At 46.9% G+C, this 20,898-nt stretch overlaps 1 protein-coding gene across 1 annotated transcript; it reads right to left on the reverse strand.

The window, feature by feature from the left end:
- Positions 1–5,685: 5,685 nt before the first annotated feature.
- On the reverse strand, positions 5,686–15,069 carry LOC100473749 (cationic amino acid transporter 3). Its single transcript, XM_002930638.4, has 2 exons — positions 14,909–15,069; positions 5,686–7,848 (listed from the first exon to the last, which is right to left on the reverse strand). The coding sequence occupies exon 2, from the start codon at positions 7,659–7,661 to the stop codon at positions 5,850–5,852; it is 1,812 nt and encodes a 603-aa protein (XP_002930684.2). The 5' UTR covers positions 7,662–7,848; positions 14,909–15,069; the 3' UTR covers positions 5,686–5,849.
- Positions 15,070–20,898: the final 5,829 nt, after the last annotated feature.

Consider the following 20,898-nt stretch of genomic DNA (forward strand, 5'->3'; position numbering starts at 1 on the left):
GAAACTGCTTTTCTAACAAGCTCCCAGGTGACAACCTTGTTGCTGATCCATGGACCACACTATGAAGAACAGAGTCTACATGACTGTAGCAGGTGCTCCAACTGTCTCCCATGAAAAGTCTATGTGTCCACATCCTCTGTCTGTCTGTCCTCCAGATGGCAATAATCATTTCTCATCACTTCCTGATTCAGGAATCTCACTCCATGGCACAATACACAATACAAACCTGGCTCATAAATTCCCTTCAAATGTGAAAACACATCCCTCACAAGAGTCTCATTCTTTCATGACTCTTAAAGGTCCCTGTAGACTAGAATTACTGTCCCAATTGTTTTCCAACTCACCTGTCACTCTTCTATTTCCCAAATTGTTCCATAGGCATCCTCCTCCAAGAAGAGTCTCTTGACCAATTTCTCTCTCAGTTTCTACTCAGACTTTCCCTTCCAAAGTCATGATGCTTCATTCCCTAACCAGTTAATAATTCCTCCTATTTCAGTCCGTTTTCTCCCCATTTTGGGTATCAGTTGTCTCTCCTCCAGGAATCTTAGATGCTCTCATGAAGCTTTTATAATAGTCTCTCAAAAAAACCATCTAAAGGAGTAGGTAAGTATATGGATAATCCTGCCTCTAGCAGGCTTCCCCGGAGTCACCTGCTTCTGTTGGGAACACGAGAAATTCCACAAATAAGAAAGTAGTTTCCTATACCTCCCTCCCACCACAAGGCCCATACATACATATGACAGAAAAGCACTAGCTCTCCTGTACCAAAGCATAAAACTCTTGACTGCATCAAGAAAGATGCCTGTTGTGCCCACGCTGGAACCAGACTCATTTTCAGGGATTCCCTTGAGACAGAGCAGGTTGGGCCTTCTATCAATTTCACTATTTCCAGCCCCTCCCCACAGCCTATAGGAAACGATGTAGTGGGACTAGGGGAGGTCATGTCAGGTATTCCCCCTCTCCAGCACCCCCCCAGGCCTGTATTTTCCCTGTTGCTCTTAGAATGAACAATACTGTTCTTACTGCTGGCTGTAGAGGAAGGGGAGAAACTGCTTTGCCCTGAGAAAGATCCCACTCTGATGCAACAGACAGGACAGTTACCAGAACTCAGGCATAGCCACACAAAGACAAAAGCAAGTGCCTGAATATACTTCTGAATTCTCGGTAGAGATCTAGTTACAGTTCTAGATATAGTTCTAGATGGGGAGAGATACTGGTTGTTAAGGACGTTTCCCAGAAATAGTTTTAAAGTAGTAGCACAGTGCTAGCCTGAAGGGATGGAGAATTTTCTGTACCAAAGATATATGTAAGGCTCAGTTCAATTTTTTTTAAAGATTTTATTTATTTATTCGACAGAGATAGTGANGACAGCCAGCAAGAGAGGGAACACAAGCAGGGGGAGTGGGAGAGGAAGAAGAAGGCTCATAGCGAAGGAGCCTGATGTGGGGCTTTATCCCATTAATGCCGGGATCACACCTGAGCCGAAGGCAGACGCTTAACCGCTGTGCCACCCAGGCGCCCCGGCTCAGTTCAGTTTAACATGAATTTGTTGAATATTAATTATATGTCTGGTGCCCTTTGGATGCTCTGGGGGAGTGAACAAGATACCCTCCTTATCTGTGCTGGTGTGTGTATGTGTGTGTGTGTGTGTGTGTGTGTNNTATTTATATATATATATATATATATATATATATATATATGCCTGAGTTCTGGTGACTGTCCTGTCTATTCCATCAGAGTGGAATCTTGCTCAGGATCTGCTGCTTGTTGGGCCCCTGTTGGAAATGCTGTAGCCCGACTGTTCTGCGGATCCCAGTTTATGACAACCTCTAGCTGAGACCCACTCCTCGGCTCACTCTTTGCAGCCAGCTTCCCCTCTCCGATACCTGGGAGCTCTGCCACACTCAGGCACCCTCAGTCTTTCTGTAACCCTGAGGGTCCTGAGACCACACTGTCCCAGCAAGGTTCCCACCCCCACTTAGTCACTGGAGTGACATCCCTCACTAGAGCAGACTTTTAAAAGTCCCAATTTTGTGCTCCTCTGCTCTATCACTTTCTGGTAGCAGGCTGACAGAGCCCCCCCTGCCCCAGTCTATCTTCCCGTATATTGCCTCAAATTCATTTCTCCTCATGTCCTACCTTGCAGAAAGTGGTCGCTTTTCTGTTCATAGAAAAAAAGCTATTCTTTTCTTTGATCTCCAGTTGAGTTCGTAGGTGTTCAAAATGGTTTGATAGCTATATTGCTGAATTCCTGAGACCAGACGAAATTTAGGTCTCCTGCTCCTCTGCTGTCTTGGACCACCCACCAACTGAATTTTTTAAAAAATGATATACATCTACATTGTGAAATGATTCACTATGATTTCCAACAATGGTATTTTAATCTAAATATTTCATTAAATGAAGGTAAATGTTCAGAGGGAGACTTTGTTTCCCTCTCTTCGTCTTTGCATGTGGACAGGCTTCAGCTGGAGCTCTGGTTTTCTATGTGTGGTCCCTAGACTAAGTATCAGCATCACTTCGGTACTTGTTAGAAGTACAAGTTCTGGGCCCCACCCATGCCTACTGAATTCCAAAGGCTGGGAGCAGGGCCCAGTAATCTGTGTTTTCACAAGCCCTCCAGGAGAGGTGACACCAACCAAAGTTTGAGCACCACTGAGCAAAGTCCTATTCCTGGCCACTCTCCAGCCCCTCTCTCACTGTGACTTTGATTAATGAGTTGAAGAGATAGCACTGAGCATGCCCAGTTCATCCCCTTCCAGTTTTTGTTCATTTCCTTTTTTTATCCAAACCAACATGTCCACAGAACACATGTATTCCAACCTCTCATCCACAAGAAAATTTAGTAAAAGCAGGTTCTCTCCCATAGTGGAAGGTGAAGGGTGCTCCGGACTACTGGTGGTGAAGAGTAAGTCTGTCTAATGTAGTGCTGCAGGATTAGCGAGCCAAGTAGGCTGCAGATCTAAAGCTGACAGTTTAATCATCTGTCTCTATGTCATGATTATCAATAGATTCCAACACAGGAGGGGAAATGGAATGTTATTTATTGGACATCTCCAGCTCCAACAATGAGTTCTGTGAAAAGTGGGCAGGATAAAGGTTCAGATCATGTGCAGTAGAGAGACCTACTTAAGAGAATAACAGGACAGGGGCACCTGGGTGCACAGCGGTTAAGCGTCTGCCTTTGGCTCAGGGCGTGATCCCGGCATTATGGGATCGAGCCCCACGTCAGGCTCTTCTGCTATGAGCCTGCTTCTTCCTGTCCCACTCCCCTTGCTTGTGTTCCCTCTCTCACTGGCTGTCACTATCTCTGTCGAATAAATAAATAAAATCTTAAAAAAAAAGAGAGAGAGAGAGAGAATAACAGGACAGAAGAACCAGAGGAAATCCTAGAATTTCTTATGTACCCAGAACTTTACAAATGATCAGTTGTGTCCTTTCATGTTACAGATAAATAAGCAGAGCATGGAAGGAACTGAGTGGCTTGCTTAAGGTCAAATTGCTAGTAGTGGTGGAAACAGGATGAGAACACAGGACACGTGGCTCTCAGGTGTGCAGTTTCTGATCAGGTGGACCAAAGCAGACAACAGTAGAGAAACTTTAAAGTCCAAGAATGTGGATATCACTAAGAGAAGTACCAACCCAGAGATTTCCAGCAAGCATTGGGGCTCAAAGCTAAAGTGCTTTGTGCTCAGAGGAAACCTCTGGCTCCAGTCCACCTGTGCACGCTCTGTTGTCCCCTCACACAGTCACGGCTCAAGCTACACAGCCTGCTCACTGTGCTCTGAACACAGCTTCCTTCTCCTGTGATTTTCCTCCTGGTGTTCTCACTGCCTACAATCTCTCCCTGCTGCCCATGTGTGGAAAATCTTATCTCTCCCTGGAAAGAGCCAACTCAAACGCCATTCCTTTACGAAGTGTTCTCTGATTTCACCAATCAATCCTCACCACTCTGCCAGCCACAAATGATCATCCTTCACTCTGAATTCCCAAGACATTTTATTTTTATATTACTTATGACAACACATTCTACCTAGTATTATAGCAATGCTTAACCCTTATTTTAGAATATAACCCCTTAAGGGGAGTGGCCATATTATCTCTTTTTGTTTTGTTATTCTAGTTTCTTTTATTTTTTTTATTGCAGTATAATTCACATACAGTGTTGTCATATGAGTCTCAGGTGTACAATGTGATTCAACAATTCCACACATTTCTCAGTCTTCATCAAGATAAATTTACTCTTAATTCCCTTTATCTGTTTCACCTATCCCCCAAATCACCTCACCTTTGGCAAACACGAGTTTGTTCCTTGCACTTAAAAGTCTGGTTTGAGGGGCGCCTGGGTGGCACAGCAGTTAAGCGTCTGCCTTCGGCTCAGGGCGTGATCCCGGCGTTATGGGATGGAGCCCCACATCAGGCTCCTCCACTGGGAACCTGCTTCTTCCTCTCCCACTCCCCCTGGTTGTGTTCCCTCTCTCGCTGGCTGTCTCTGTCTCTGTCGAATAAATAAATAAAATCTTTAAAAAATAAAGTCTGGGTTGGGATTTTTGTTTGTCCTTTGTTTGTTTTACTTCTTAAGTTCCACACAGGAGTGGAATCATATGGTATTTGTCTTTCTCAACTGACTTACTTCACATAACATTATAACTCCAACCATGTTGTTGAAAATGGCAAGATTTCATTATTTTTTATGACTAATTAATATTACATTGTGTGTGGATACATGTGTTTGTGTGTGTACCTCATCTTCTTTATCCATTCATCTATTGGGATATCTGGGTTGCTTTCATATCCTGGCTATTGTAAATAAGGCTGCAATAAACAGAGGGGTGCATATATCTTTTTGAATTCATGTAACTGAAAAGATTTGCACTGAAAAGGAAACCATCGACAAAACAAAAAGGCAATCTATTGAATGCAAGAAGATATTTGCAAATGATATATCCAATAAGGGATAAATATCCAAAATACATAAAGACCTTACACAACTCAATACCCAAAAACCCAAATAATCCATTAAAAATACAGGCAGAGGTCCAAACAGACAATTTTCCAAAGACATACCAGATGGCTAATATACACATGGAAAGAAGCTCAGCATAACTAATCATCATGAAAATGTAAATTAGAATTACAATATGATATCACATCACACCTGTCAGAATAACTAAAAACAAAAAGACAAGAAATAACAAAGACTGGCAAGGATAAGGAGGAAAAGGAACCCTCATGCTCTGTGGGTGGGAATGTAAATTGTTGCTGTCATTATGGAAAACACTTGGGAAGTTCCTCAAATTTTAATTATTTATTTATTTTAAAGATTTTATTTATTTATTTGAGAGAGAGAGATATCATGAGTGGGGGCAGGGGCAGACAGAGTAGCAGGCTTCCACTGAGCGCAGAGCCCAATGCAGGGCTCTATCCCACAATCATGAGATCATGATCTGAGGCAAAGACAGGCACTTAACCCAGATACCCAGATGCCCCAGGAAATTCCTCAAAATTTAAAAATAAAACTACCATATGATCCAGTAATTCCAACACTGGATATTAACCCTGAGAAAATAAAAACAATACTAGTTTCTTTTAGTAATAACTTTTTGAAAGCCAATATGCAGCTATAGATACAACTGAAAAGCAGACAAGTTAAAAAAAAAAAAGAAAGAAAGCAAAGACACATTCTTCACTCCACAATAACTACAGAGGTTTATTAGTGTTCCCTCACATATATCCCATGGGAGTCCGATATTCCATGTGCTCAAGAGTACTCCCCATTATTGCGCAGGCAAAGAGAGGGCATTCAGGTGTGATGTTATCAAGCTAAATACGTACTGGCACTGCTGAGTTCAAGATCTACTGTTTGGGCCCTTAAGGCTGTGATGAATCCCAGAGGCGAAGTAGATAACAAACCCAATCAGCATCCAGACACCAAACCGGGCCCAGGTGGCAGCTGTCATCTGCATCAAAAGGCAAACATTCACAAAGATGCTCAGGAGTGGGAGGAGAGGCAGAGCAGGGACCTTAAAGGGAAGGGGAGTGGAGCTCTGTGGCTGTCTCCAGATGACCACAGTGATCCCAGTGATGAGCGTCAGGAGCAGCACGACTACTGTGATGGGACCTGGGTCTCCAGAAAGCAGACCTGGCCAGTGGGCCAGCACCAGGCAGAGGAGAGTCAGCAGCAGAGCAAGCAGTGAGGAGCAAACATAGACAACCCGGCCAGAGAGTGGAGTGGGGGTGGGGCTGCCTGGAAAAAACAGTCCCTGTAGAGTCAGCTTCTCTGCTGCAGGTCCATTCTCCTCCTGCATCTGCACTTCATTTCCCCCGTTCTCCTCCTGCACCTGTGCTTCATTTCCCCCATTCTGCATCTCAGGCTCATACCTGAGGATGAGAACACTAAAAGCCAGTAGGGAGAAAACTAGCAGCCCCCCAAATGAAATGAGGTCCAAGAGATCAGTGAATCCAAAGAAGAATGTCATGATTGCTGCAATAATGCCAAAGCTTACAGTGGACACGATGCGGGCGTGTATCCTGGTTTGGATCCTGGCAAGGACAGGGAACAGCAGGCCATCCTGTGCCATCATACATATCACCCGATGTATGGGGAACATAAAGACTGAGAACCTTGCAGAAACACTACAGAAAAATCCAAAAGCTACAGCGTAGTAGGCAGGGGCCCAGCCAATATGGAGAAATGCCTCAGGCAAGGTGCTCCCTGGTCGAAGCTGGTAGTAAGGCACCATAAGTGTAAGTGCCGAAAAGACACCAAAATACACCAAAGAGCTGATGAGAAGTGAAATCACGATGCCCATGGGGATGGAACGCTCAGGGTTTTGGGCTTCTTCAACTTTGGTAATAATAATGCTGAAACTTACAAATGCATAGAAACAGGTAGCTGATCCTCGGAGAAGCCCCTGGAAGCCAAAAGGCATGAATCCTCCAGAGCCCAGAGGGCCCAAGCCAGACGTGTCATTGAGTCCAGCCTGTACGTAGTCCTCTTCTGTGAGCTTCCAATTGTGCAAGTCCCCCTTCATGAAGCCAGACATGATGACAAAACTGAGAACCAAAATGTTCACTGATGTGACCACATTGGTAAACAGGGAAAGCTGCTTCATGTTCCAAGTCAGCAATTCCAAGAGCAATAACACAAGGAACATAACAAAGAAGCCTAGAATTTCTGCAAAGACACCGGGAACATGTGGTGAAATGGTCTCTTGGAAGGCCTGAAAAATCTTGTTCCCAAAAAGGTGGTCCAACGCTAAGGTCCAGGCCCAGATCCTAATGGCTATAGAAGCAACATTGGAGAGGATGAGGTTCCAGCCAGTGATGAAAGCCCAGATTTCACCCATAGTGACATAGGTGTAGAGATATGAAGAGCCAGAATAGGGAACCCGGGCACCAAACTCTGCATAGCACAGCCCAGCCAACAATGAAGTTAGGCCTGCCACCAACAAGCAGATCACAATGGCTGGTCCTGCTTGACTGCCAGCCATCTCACCAGCCAGAATGTACACACCTATACCCACTGTGCGGCCCACACCCAAGGCCACTAAATCCAGAGTGCTCAGGCTTCTGGCAGGGGCAGTTTCAGCCACAGGTGGCTCCAGTGGACGTCTGCTTACCAGCTTTCTACCAAATCTGCGAAGTGCCTGACACAGCATTGTAGCTAGATTTGAAGAGGATTCTAGAATCAGGGAGCTGTAGCAAGCCCAGGGAGCAGACAGTCTCAGATCAGGTTCAGTGAGGTTGAGTTAAGCCAAGTTGCACTGGGGATGCTTCAGTCGGTTGCTCAGGCTTCAGAGCTGCTGCTTCATATTTCTTCTGGTATGTGCTCTCCCTCCATAATGCCTAAGACATGGTAAACAATAAATATTTACTGAACCCATTATTTAATCCACTAGCCAAAACTCAGAAATCACATGTCATCTGCTACAGCCCAGCTATCACAGAAACTGACACCAAAAGACATCATAGAAAACTCAACCCTGCTTCCCCCTCCCCAGAAAAAGTACCAAATACCTCCCAACATTCTCCTTTTTACACACCACATGACATAATCCCATTTGAGTTCATCTAACTCATGCAGTGTCATGTACTAATCAAGCTGTAAGGCATAACACGGCATGAATGTACTGTGCAAGAATTTTCACATGGGATGTGTGTGCAGGGCTTGAACGTGAATTATGACACATTAACTCACAGATTAGCAGGCCTCATTGTAATTACAGACCCATTTTCTAAATATCATCTGAGTTTAAAATACAAATATTGTGGGGCGCCTGGGTGGCACAGCGGTTAAGCGTCTGCCTTCGGCTCAGGGCGTGATCCCGGCGTTCCGGGATCGAGCCCCACATCAGGCTCCTCTGCTGTGAGCCTGCTTCTTCCTCTCCCACTCCCCCTGCTTGTGTTCCCTCTCTCGCTGGCTGTCTCTATCTCTGTCGAATAAATAAATAAAATCTTTAAAAAAAAATACAAATATTGTTCCTCCAGTCTTAAAACCCTTGGCCCCAACATCAGCTAGCCAAGGTCAGATGGCACTTTGGCCCCCTTTCTCCTCATTCTGCATCATCCATTTATCTGTACTGATAGTCAAGAATGTACAGTCCACCCCTTCCCTTTCTGCACCTAGGTGGACAGGGGTGCTGTGAATAGAGAGGAGGAGGGAGAAAGGGGCAGCACCCTCATAACCACCTGCAAGAAGGAGAGGACCAGGCTGTCCTGGGAAAGAAACACTGGAAAAATTGGGAAGGCAGGAAACCCAGGGTCCATCACTGAGAAGGGAGAGGAGCAAGGAAGGTGGTTTTGTAAATTCTGACATTCAATACACCTCACCCAAAGCAATCAGGAAAAATTCACTACATCTTTATGTCCACAGTTATGAGAGTGTGATGGATAGGGGAAAAGAAGAAAGTCACCTAGTTCAGTAGCTCATGAACAAAACAGTTCCTTCGGTCTCCTCCCTCTCTGGGTTCCAGGAGAGAAGGTGAGCTCACTTCTGCAGACAGTCTCCTCACTGGCCACACTGTGCTCTACGCACACCCTGTGCCATCAGTGATGTCAGCTGCCAGGGGCCTGGAGATTCTGCCCTGCTCTGTGAGCTTGTAGTAAAACACTCTCTTGTAACTTCCTATGAATTTTTCACAAGTTTTTTGACACCCACAAACCATTGTCTGAATATATCAAAAATATGTTTTCTTAATGAACAAACTCCACATGTGTTTCCTCCTTCCCCCTCTTCCCCAGCTGCTATTCAAATGGCCCCTCCTCAAGGGGAGCAAGGCCTTGGATGAACAATTCACAGCAATGCCCAGAAATGAGTAATGGAGATCAGAGAACAAAGTCATGCAGCCCCCACTCTCCTCCCTACTCAGTTTTTGGTTTTGAGAGAATTATAGGAAACTTTGTCAGAGGTTACTAAGGACAGAAAGGTCTCGTCAAAATTGCAAAGTCTTCTCTATGGATTATCAAAAGGACCTCTTGGGTTATGGCCTGAACTTCTGTCTACAAATCCATCTAGATTCCTTATTTGCCACCCACCAGTTCCAATGTTATGATTTATCAACGAGCACATGAGATAGATAAGGAGGGTCAATTCTTAACTTATGGAATCTTTCTACACTATTTGAGCTGTCCCCGACCCACAACAGGCTTCAAACCCTTCCGTGGTTCCACACTGCCCTTTCTTCTCAATCCTTCCTTTCTTCATAGTCTGACCTGTGCTTATTCCTCCAGCCTCATCCCCAGCCTAGTTCCTGCTCCAGCTGTGAAATCTGACACTCACCCTCTTCCCTTGCCTCTATTGCCCCCTTATACTTAATATAATCTACCTACCACTTAATATTTAAATCTGATCCGAAGTCCCAAAATTTGAAAATCAAATAGTCTTTATAAATAGCTAGCCTCAAAATCATCCCCTAAACCTTGAGCCTCTTTGTTAGCCCTCATGAGACAATGAAAACAGTTTTATTCCATATAATTTGCCTTGAAACCCTAAGGACTCTAATTAGACACCCTCATCCATGCTGGTGCTAAAGACGCGGTGGTCCTAGGCTGACTGAGTTAGACCAGGCATGAAAAATGCAGGAATAATTAATAATAATAATAATAATAATCTTTTTATAATATTAATATCTTTGCCTGCAGATGCCTCATCTTATTTCTGGAAAGGGAAGTGTTGGGTACTTTAGTGTTCGGAAAAATGACCATTATGGCAGAAATGCTGGATGTGAGCGCTGGCCCTTCCATAGGACTACATGAACTCAATCAATTCTCTCACTCTCTCTAAGCCTCAGTCTCCTTGTCCACAAGGGACCTCACCTGACCTCCATCACTGGATCAGCATGAGAATTCAGTGAGGAGATACAAACCATCACACACTGCTGGTAGGAGTGTCACTGGGGCCACCATCCTGAGGCACCGGTTTAAGAACGCACACACCCTCCCAATCCGCAATCCCTGTCCCTCCAAGGTGCACACCCCCAGGAAACTCTCTCCTTAGTCCATAAGGAGCCCACATGAGCACGTTCATCACAGGACTGTTTGTGGTGGCAGAAGTGGGAGCTGTGCCAGCGCCTGTTACTAGAGGAATATGTAAGCAAAATATGCCCTGTGCACAATGAAATATGACACAGCGCTCAGAGACAATAAACCAGATTCACAGACAGCAATTGGATTGGAACAATGTTAAGCAAGAAAATTAAAAGCAGGATGATGTGTATTGCCCAATGCCATTTATGTACATTTAAAAAACAGCCCAAAAATATTGTGTATTTGTCAAGGATATGCATATACTTTGTAAAAATGTCACATTGTTCCTCTGCTCAAAACCTTCCTTGTCTCACTTTTTATTCAGAATAGAAGCCAAAATCTGCATTTACAAACCTACAAAATCCTACAGTATTTGTCATTGACCCAGCTACCACTCAGCCTTCTATTTCTCTTCCCACTCATTTTTCTCTAGCCATTGGCCTCCTAACCACTCAGGCCTCCTAAAAGAGCAGGGAAGACCCTGCCTCAGGGCCTTTGTACCTATTGTCTTGTATAACTGCACTACTTCTAGTCCAGATATCCACATGGTTGCTTCCTTCACTTTATTTGGTGAAATAGCACATTTGTAGCACAGTCTTCCTGATTTCCCCCTGTAAAAAACCAGAGTCCACTCCTAAGCACCCATAATGTACCTTATCCTCCTGCCCTATTTTATTTTCATAGCACTTACCATTATTTAACATACTATATGTGTTACTTATTTGGTCATGATTTGTCTTAAGCCAAAAGAATGGAAGCTCCTTGAAAGCAGGATATTTTTTTTTTTTGGTGTTTGGCTCCTGGCTGTATTCCCCACACCTACAACTGTGGCTGACACATAGTCAGCACTGTATTTGTGGAATGGATGAATATATCTAAATACACATACAGAGCATGGACTGGAAGAGCATTTGTCAAGTACACTAACACAAGTGCCTCCAGTGAGGAAGAGAAATGAGAATAGAGATAAGGATGAACTGGGAGAATAAAACGCTTTGAAAAGGGGCCTGACAGGAAGCGATAGTGTGAACAAGCCATGACTAAGGGAGGGACTGACTCCACTCTGTGCACTGCACCTTCAACACAGAAATTGCAGGAGGTAATGTTGTGAGAGCCCCTGGTACAGAGCCTGATAAATGGCAGGCATTCAGTAGGTTTAACCTGAAGGGGAGCCGGAATCCTGTAATGGTCAGGATGTGGAGAATACAGAGAAGGAACACCTGCTAGAAAGAGGGTGAAGAAGAGGGAAGATGGGCACCTGTCCTACTAGTTCCCTCTGAACCCATTTCCCTTTTCCCAATTCCTCTTTCTCCTTCAGCTCCTTCAACAGTCCTTGGACACTCCTGCAGTTGGCACTAAGGATGCTTGTACCATGTTTCTCTCTCTAAGGTACTGTCCCCAGCCACCTACCTCCCAACAAAGACACAACAGTGGTTCTTCACATTTGTCAAATCACAGACCCCTCTGAGGTTGGTCACCTCAAAAAAAAAATTTTCATGCACCCTTCTGAAGTCCATCCATGGACCCCTGAGCAGGAATCCCAGAGGAGGACCATCTGAATGGAGGATCGGAGAAGGGTAATGCTTGATAATTTCTGTTTCCCTCATCTGTGTTGTGCAGGGTGGTCCTTGCACTCTTCCCACTTTTCCTGAAGATGAGGGAAAGTGGGCCTACAGACAAAGCATGAAGATACCAGAGAAGCAACCCAAAGAACAAAACATCTAGGAACTAAATAATCATATTTTATGATGCCAACAGAAGCAGGCAGAACAAAAAATGAAAAAACAAACTTACATATTAGAAAACAAACTGATGATTAGGAATCCTCAGAGAGCCTACAACAAACCCAGTTTATAACAACACAGAGAAACATCGTCAAACGTCATGTTCAGAAATGCCCTTCTCCATGCTATAACTTTGATTATTTCAATGGTTTATATTAGTCTAAACTCTCTGACCCAGCTGACAGAGTCCCACCCTAATTCTCCCCCTACCTTCAGACACATCATCTCCTTCCTAACTCAGCTCCTCACATCCTGACTTACCCTTCCTGGGATGAGCCTGTGGCCTGGGTAAGTACCTGCCATGGCAGGGATGCCCTCCTCACTCTTTCTGTCCAGACTTGACCCTGCAGCCTCTCTTGGCCCTATTCTACAACCTTCCCTCCACGCCAAAGTAGCCTTTCCTAAGCCATCCTGACTGATCCCCATCTCCAACTTTCCTCCCCTTCCCACCAGCCCATTCCAATGGTCAGCTGAAACTAATTTTCCCTGTCTGCTGGTGTCCTGGGTGTGTCACTTAAATTCCTTCACAGTCTAAAAGCTTCCAGAGGACTGGTCCAGGATCTATATGCCTCCTCATTCTGGATTCGTCACTCCCATCTCCAAACCTCACTACACAGGACAAGGGTCTGCTCATAATTGTACCAAGCAACCATAAGAGGCATTTAGGACAGAAAAAAAAATGAATATAGAGATGTATTGATTGACTACTACATTTTGACATTCCTAGAAGTAGGGCTTTTTTTTAAGACAAAGGGCCAAATAGAGGTAGAAACAGGAGACTAGAACATGCTCAATCATATGTTTCAAGAGCTTTTCCTGAGGGCATTTCCTCATGAAGACCCTGGGTCTGTGATTCTCAGTATAGTTAGGAAACAGTCTCTTTCAAAGGTGGTGCTTGGCGCAGAGGAGGTTTTCAAGAAATGCAGAGAGGGGACAGGGAACATGACGGCAGCTTGTATGAATCCCTGATACCCCAGGCTCCCACTTCCCTCCCTCCTCCCTGTGTTTTTCTCATTCTCTGAGCTCCTTCCAAACTCCAGAACAAAAGTTCCATCCCAAGCAGTCAAAAGGAACTCTTGTCAAATCCAACAATCCACCCACTACATTGAAGGCTGTCTTGCTTTCCCAGAGAAGACCCCTGCCACTCTCCTTTGTCCTGGAGGTCACTGTGTTCACTCCTCTGTCTCTGAGAAGGGTACTGCCCTCACTCTGGACTTTTCCTGCCAAAACATTTGTTCACGTCAGTAAGTTCCACTGGTTCCTGCGGTTGGGGGTTAACACTCCTGCCAATCAGGAAATTGGCCTTGTGGCTCCTCCTAACCTAAACAGCTTCAAGGTTAGTGTGGACACCAGTTGCTTTGCTCGAAGTTTGATAATGACTTGAGAGGAAGGCTAATGAAGCTGTTCAATCATTATTTTCAAGTTCAAAGTTTCAGAAATATGGACTTTATTTTTTATAATAATTTTTTATTACTTTATGTTAGTCACCATACAGTACATCCCTAGTTTTTGATGTCAAGTTTCATGATTCATTACTTGCATATAACACCCAGTGCACCATGAAATACATGCCCTCCTTACTACCCATCACCGTCCTGTCTTTAAATACAAAGTCTCCAGAAATTACATCAATCCCTTTGTATCCAAGCACTGCTCTTCCTGATCCCAAAATGTATAAAACTCCCTTCCTCCTTAAAATTTCAAGACAATGAAAACTCCAGAGCCAATCAAACCAGTGGCTTAAACAAGTAAAACAATTTTTGGATACTTGAGCTTCCCCAGAGTTTCTCAATTCCTCACTCAAGCAGCCCTGCAACTCAGGTAGGGGGCAGTCAGGAATAGAAGAGTTCAGGGTGAGAGCTTGAAATAGTCGTAGGTGTGGTGCATGTGTAACCAACACTTCTAGAGTGGAAACAGGTCAGAATACATACCAAAAGTAAACAGAGCAAAAGCCACTATTAACACTGGAGCTGAGTCTCATACCCAAGAGCAGAAGAAATTAGTTAACAAAACTAAATGAAAAAAGGAATCTGCCCATTTTCTCTGTTTGTGCCTTCTCTAGAAGTCTGTGTCTAATCATGGTCCTTTATTTATTCATTCAACAAATACAATGACCCCATTTATTCAGCACTGTGGATAAAACAAAGAAAAACACAAACACCATTCCACTCAAGTTGCTAACATTTCTGCAGTAGGAAGCAAAGAATAAACACATAAGGAATATATGTTGTGTCGGATTTGTAATCAGCACTGCGGAGAAAAGGAGCGTAAGAAAAGGTTAAGATGTGCTCAGAGTGGGTGTCGTGATTTTACAATGGGTGGTTCAAGACAGCTTCACCTTCACACTGTTGTGCAACCCTCACCACCATCTGTCTCCAGAACTTGTGATTCTTCCTCAGCTGAAACTCTGTACCCATTAAACAGTAACTCCCCATTCTTCCCTCCCAGCAGCCCCTGTCAACCACCATTCTACTTTCTGTCTCCTAAAGTGATCATTCTAGGCACCTCATATATCTTGCCTTCCAAACCCAGCCTTCTTCCTCTCTGGCTCTATCTCAGTTTTCCTGCCAATTCTACAAACAGGAGAAATCACTTACCTGTGGGCTTTCTCTGACTCAGAGGAGAAACACTTAGGAAGAAAGTGCAAGCAAAGCTCAGGGACCAGGAAGGAGTTTGGCAAAGCAGAGTCAGGACATGGAGTGGAGCTTAGCAGGTCCCTCCCTCGGAGAGTTAAGGTTCTCAGAGAGGCAGGGCCCTCAGGAGGCAGGGGCCTGGGAAGGATGTGACAGTAGGAAGGAGGTGGTTTAGCTGGAATCCTGAAGGAAAGCTGGATGTGGCAATGGAAGATAGTGGGGCCCTGCATGGGAGAGGAGATGGACTGAGGGCTTAATGGGGCTTTGCTGGAGACATTTTGGCAGCAAGACATGAATTTAAAATTAAACGAGCTTTCCAAGGTTGTGGGTATGGAGCAGGTCCTGGATGGCACGAGGAGAGTGTGGGGATCCTGGTGGAGCTGAGCCTGTGGTGATTTGGGGTGCAGTCCCAGATCCAGCTACAGAGCCCACTCAGCAGTCCTGTAAACAAGGACAGAAGCACCTCCCCCCACCCAGGTGCCTCTCCCAGAATCTCCTAAAGGTTCCTCTACCACCACCATCCCTACCCTCTCAACCCCAGGTTCCTATCACTCCAAAAATAAAGGGAACTGGCTCAAGCTTCACGAGGAGGGATTTCCTGAGACAGTAAATCAGTGTTCATAGCATATTCTAACTGAATGTGCATTGAGCCTTGTGCTGGAGGAAGTAACAAGAAAGACCCAGTCCCTGACTACAGAGCTTCCTGCTCTAGACAATCATAATGTAGCACTTCTAAGACCCTGAAACAGTGACCAAAGGAAAGTGCTTCCTTCTTCACAGAATGTTAATCTTCAGAGACAAGACTTCTCAGAGCTGGAGAAGGTGGGACCTACTTAGAGACCTGGGGCTGAATGCACAAGTGATGGACCAACAAACCATGGGTCTCAAGGGAAAGGGGCACCACAGCCTCTACTTGATAGTGCAGAGATGCCTCCAAGCCCTCAATTACCTGCGCTAAAGACTGTGGAACAGGTGGAGGGAGGGGAGAGTGGAGTGGCAGCAGGTCCCTAAAGGGAGAGAGTCTATACTAACTATAAGAAGACAGAGCATTGGACTTGGAGCAGAAAGAACTGCTCCAGATCTCAGGAAGAGCCTTCCCTGAGGAAAACCTACAAATCACAATGACCTTCCCATAACAGATCTCCAGGAGACATGGACCAAGGGCACTAATTGAGCACCTTCTGTATTCCAGGCGCTATGCTGGATAGTGGATGAGTGACCAGCCAAGACTTCAGAGCCAGAATTCCTAGAGGCAAAGGAGCCAGGCAGGATTGGCAGGATGGCTGTCATGACAAACAGTAAGGGAGACACATCTGGGTGTTTGATCTGTGTCTGTTCTGACAGTCCTAGGCTGTCCTCCCCTGCCTCCAGCTGGGATTTCCCCAGATGTGCATCTGCTTGAGGGCAAGAAGGGCAGGTGCAGGTGGAGGGTCTGTCTATCCTTGCATCTGGTCCCCAGAGCAATCCCTTCCTCTTTCTCCCTGTGCTATTCACTGCCTGCTGGGTAGAGGGTGAGAGGCTGGGGGAAATGCCAGGGCTCCCAATCACTGGGTAATGAAGGCAATTGCCCGCAGACACCCTCCTTCTATTCCTCCCACAGTCCAGCAGGTGTGCTATGATTTTGCCCCCCAGCACACCCCAGCCCAGGTGGCCCTGAGCCTCCAGGTGGACTTGCTCCCAGTTCCAGCTGCTTCCCAGGAGTCCACCACCACAGCTGCTGCCCTTGCTGCTGCTCCCCCGGCCTGCCACCTCCACAGTGGACACAGCAGCTCTGAAGCCCCCACCAGCATCTGCGTCCTCTGTGCAGGCTGTGCTTGTCTCTGTACCCACCATCACCACAGCTGCTGTCCTCATAGCATCAACCCTGATGGTCACTGTTGCCCTGTCCCTTCTGTTATGGAGAAAAAAAGAGCAAGGGAACCTACAGTGCACTCCAGTGGCACAAAGTTCCAGAAAGGCTGAAAACTCTAGAGGCACAAGGCCATCCATAGGCGAGCCAAGGCCTGCTGGGTAACCTCAGATGCTGAGATGCCCACTGTGGTGCCCCAGAGCCTCTGAGTGTCCCCAGCTGACCAGAGCAGGCAGGTGAGGGGAGATGCGGGTGCAGGTAGCAGGTGAACACAACTGTGTGGGAAAGTGCACCTGGAAGCACATCTGTGAGAGATGCAGCAAGCCCCCCTTCCAACCAACCCAAGCCTCCCACCAAAACCAACAGGAGCTGTGGCACTCAGAGTAGGAGCCATGACCGAGCCCAGTGTGCCAGCATCACCACAAGCCCAAGGACCTGTGAGCTACCATGAGCGCGCAGGAGGGCGCAGTGCACAAGCCCTACAACTGCTCCCAGTGTGGCCACAGCTTCTCCTGCAGGATCACCCCATCAGTCATGCTCACAGTGCACTCCACAGATGACCCTTCACATATGACACATGTGTGGCAGGTTTTCTACAAAGGATCAACTGCAGCACACACAGAACCGCACGAGGACAGGTGCAGGATCATGTGTGTGGCAAGATGCCAAGCGCGGCTGCTATTTTCCACCACATGCAGGTGCGATGTCAGGGTGACACCGTGTCTGTGAGCTCTGCAAAAATGGTACCCATGAGATCTGTCCTAGGACAGCAGTGGCGAGAGTGGCAGTGGCACCCACCCCCTAGCTGTGGGCTCCCTCTCAGGGCAGAAGGGGTGCCCATGAGCTCTCAGCCACTCCTCTCCCAGCCCTGGGGAGCTCCAGCTTGGCAGCAGGGAGAGTGGAAAGGAGAGGAAAGTCCCCTGCTACCCTCTCCTCTTCCCCGCTCTCTCCCCACCATCTCCTCACTACTTCCCTACCAACCAAGGAGCCTCCAGAAGGAAAGGAGGAAGAGATGGGTTTTAGTGGAATTCACAGTTTTCACAATTTGTTTCTCCTGCTCCTTGCTTCTCTCCCCATCAGACCTGACCCCACACACATCTGTCCCCCCAGTGGTTGAAGCCCCCAGGACAGTGGGCAGGGGTGGCAGAGGACAGGAGCAGCCACTGCCCTCACCCCCTCTCCTCTCTGTACCCCCTGCCCTTCCAGATCTGTGAGCCTTCTCCTTGATGGTCCTTGCTCTCCTCCTTCCTCACCCCTCCCCGCTACTGTCCTGCCCCTCCCCAGGGAGTTGGTGCTTTTATTTTTCAGGGGGAGGGAGGAGAGGACAGAAGGGAACCAGAGAGGGGAAAAGGTGAGATTAGAGAAGGGGCAGAAGCAGGGAAGGCGACCATAGTAACTTCAACAGGTGGGGTGTATGGTCGGGCCCTGAACATCTTCCTACCTGAGTATCTGTCAGAGTAAAACAGGTCAAGTAAAGCAAAATAAGGAGACACTAGGGCCAGAGGCAGGACAAGAGAAGGAATTTTAGGGTGCCAGTATGAAAGGGGGGTCCAGGGACTACAGGTGTTCCCTGGAAGTGGGGAGAAGGCAGCCACAGTCCCCCCCAACCTTCTTCCACCCCTGATACAGCCCTGACCTTTTCTTTTCATCCCTTCCTGCATGAGACAGTATGACCCTGGCCACGTCATCCTGCAGCTGTGTCCCCTGCATGTTATACACCCTTCATCCCTCCTTTTAGGAGGACCACATTACAATAAATTAAGAAAGAAAAAGAAAGAAAGAAAGAAAGAAAGAAAGAAAGAAAGAAAGAAAGAAAGAAAGAAAGAAAGAGAAAGAAAGAAAGAAAGAAAGAAAGAAAGAAAGAAAGAAAGAAAGAAAGAAAGAAAGAAAGAAAGAAAGGAAGAAAGAAAGAAAGGAAGGAAGGAAGAAAAAATGAGAGAAGGAAAGGAAAAGAACAGGCCCAGGGCTGGGGGTGCAGAGGATGCAGAGTTGGGGACATAAGTCTCTCCTGGAGGAAGGGACATGTGGGGGGACCTGTCAGGTGGAGCCCATCCAGGTGATGTCACATGGAGTGTCTGAACCTTGATGGGGGAGGAGGGAAGAGGGGAGGAAGCAGGGGTGTGAACCAGAGACAGAGAAAGAGGCTGAGAGACACAGAGATAAGAGAAGCAGGGAGAGAATCAGGGAGAGAGCTGGGAGTGCAAAGAGGGAGCCAGGATGGGGGAGGCAGCACAGGAGACAGGAGGACATGCTGGGAGACACTGAAAGGCTCACAGGGTGAGACTCACATAGATGTGATGGGAAGAGAGACCCTCAGACACTGAGGGAGGGACAGGGAGGGGGACAGCCAGAAGGGAGAGCTGAGGGCAGCCACAGTTCTGGGACATCTCAGACTACAGAATATTTGGAGTCAGAGAGACTGACTGACAGGCCCAGAGACAGACAGATGTGCTGACAGAGATGAAGGTGAAGGAGGCCAGGATGGAAGGAAGCAGACAGGGCTGCAGGGAGGAGGGGGAGGGAGCAGAGAGAGAAGGAGGCAGGTGTGCAGCAGGAGGGGAGCCAAGCCAGGGAGGGGGCTGCATATTGGCTCCAGGAACCTCTTCCCTCTCACCTGACTCCTGCTGAGCCCAGGCCCCTCTTAGGAGCTGCTGCTGCTGCTGGAAGGGCCCAGAAAGCTGAGAGGACAAGGCTGCTGCCAGGGCTGCCCCAGGCTCCCTCCCAGTGCCCCCCTGGGGCTCCCAGAGGCCCTGCATGGATATGGACACTGCCTCCTTTCCCTTCCCCCACAGTGCTGCCATCCAAAGAGGCCTGAGCTCAGCCCTAATTTCTCAGAGGTCATACAGCCTGACACCCCCGTGCAGGTGAGTGGGGCCAAGGAGAAAGAGAAACTGAGGCAGGCAGTCAAGGGAGGCTGAGTAGCCCTGGAGAAGGTGCTGGACACACTGGTCAGGGATCCCACGGAGGAGAGGGAGGAGAGGTGAAGGCCTGGGACTGGGTCTGAGTTGAGAGCTGAAGAAGCACCAGGCATAGTATGAGCAAAATAAACTACTAGTGACTGTCCATTAACTTGGGGTCAACAGTGTAGACACGTTCTGAGAAGTCAGGATCAATGCCTTCAAGCAGCTCCTCACTAAAGGGCCCCAGAAATATACATATGAACTCACACAAGGAGACAGTGATGCAGAGAATAGCAACACTGGGATCAGTGTCCATGCTGGAATCGAGGTTTTAAGGGACCAATGATGAAGCATCCATCCAAGGGTATGAAGACCTAAGACTTAGCATGGCAGCTGGGCCCTGCCTTTTCCCCCAGGCTTTCTTGATGTTCTGCAAAGATCAGCTCCCCCAGCTCCTGTCAGGACTAGGGGAGACCCCTAGAACATTAACTCAAACAATCTAAAGGGGAATAGTTCTCCTTGCCCCTTTCCCTGCAGCCACATTTGAAGGTCCCAGAGGCCAGATGTCTGCTGACAGCTAGACCAAGACGTCTCTGTAGCAGCAGGAGGGAGGGTGGAGAGGGAACCTTCCAGAGAAGTCCTGCAGGGAAGACTAGGGAGCAAAACCCACCATGTCCATCCCATTTCCACGCACACGTGAAAGTGTAATAACGTTCAGAATGTTCAGGGCTTCCATGTAACTATAGCCAGGAGCTGTGTAATTAAGTTTCTTCTCCAAGTCCTATCCATTACTCTCCTTCTCCCCCCATGGACACACATCTTTTATAAAACACATTGAACCAGATCCGGACTTCAGAAACTGCCTCCACTAGAGAAATGGACTTAATTTCCGCAATAAAATTTAGAGTAAGCTTTGGAAAGGATTTCCTTAGAGCTATGTTTGGTAAATGCTAGAACCAGAGAAACACACAGGCACATACACTTATCACACCCCCACAGCAAAGGAAAGCCTCACTTGACTGCTATTTCTTTGCCTGTGGGATGGGCCCCAAGATGACTTGTCCCTCATCAGGAAACACAATACAGTATCTATAAACATGAAGAGATGAGTTCCCCTCTAACCCTGAGCTGCAGGAGGGAGATAACGGTTTCCCTCCCCCATCATGGCAAACATTCTGAGGAAGGATGACACAGCCTGGAGGGAA

This window comes from Ailuropoda melanoleuca, chromosome 16, assembly GCF_002007445.2.
Source record: "Ailuropoda melanoleuca isolate Jingjing chromosome 16, ASM200744v2, whole genome shotgun sequence".
Lineage (NCBI taxonomy): Eukaryota > Metazoa > Chordata > Mammalia > Carnivora > Ursidae > Ailuropoda > Ailuropoda melanoleuca.

Coding starts and splice junctions, on each gene's coding strand:
- LOC100473749 (XM_002930638.4), bottom strand. CDS start 7,661: ATGCTGTGTCAGGCACTTCGCAGATTTGGTAGAAAGCTGGTAAGCAGA.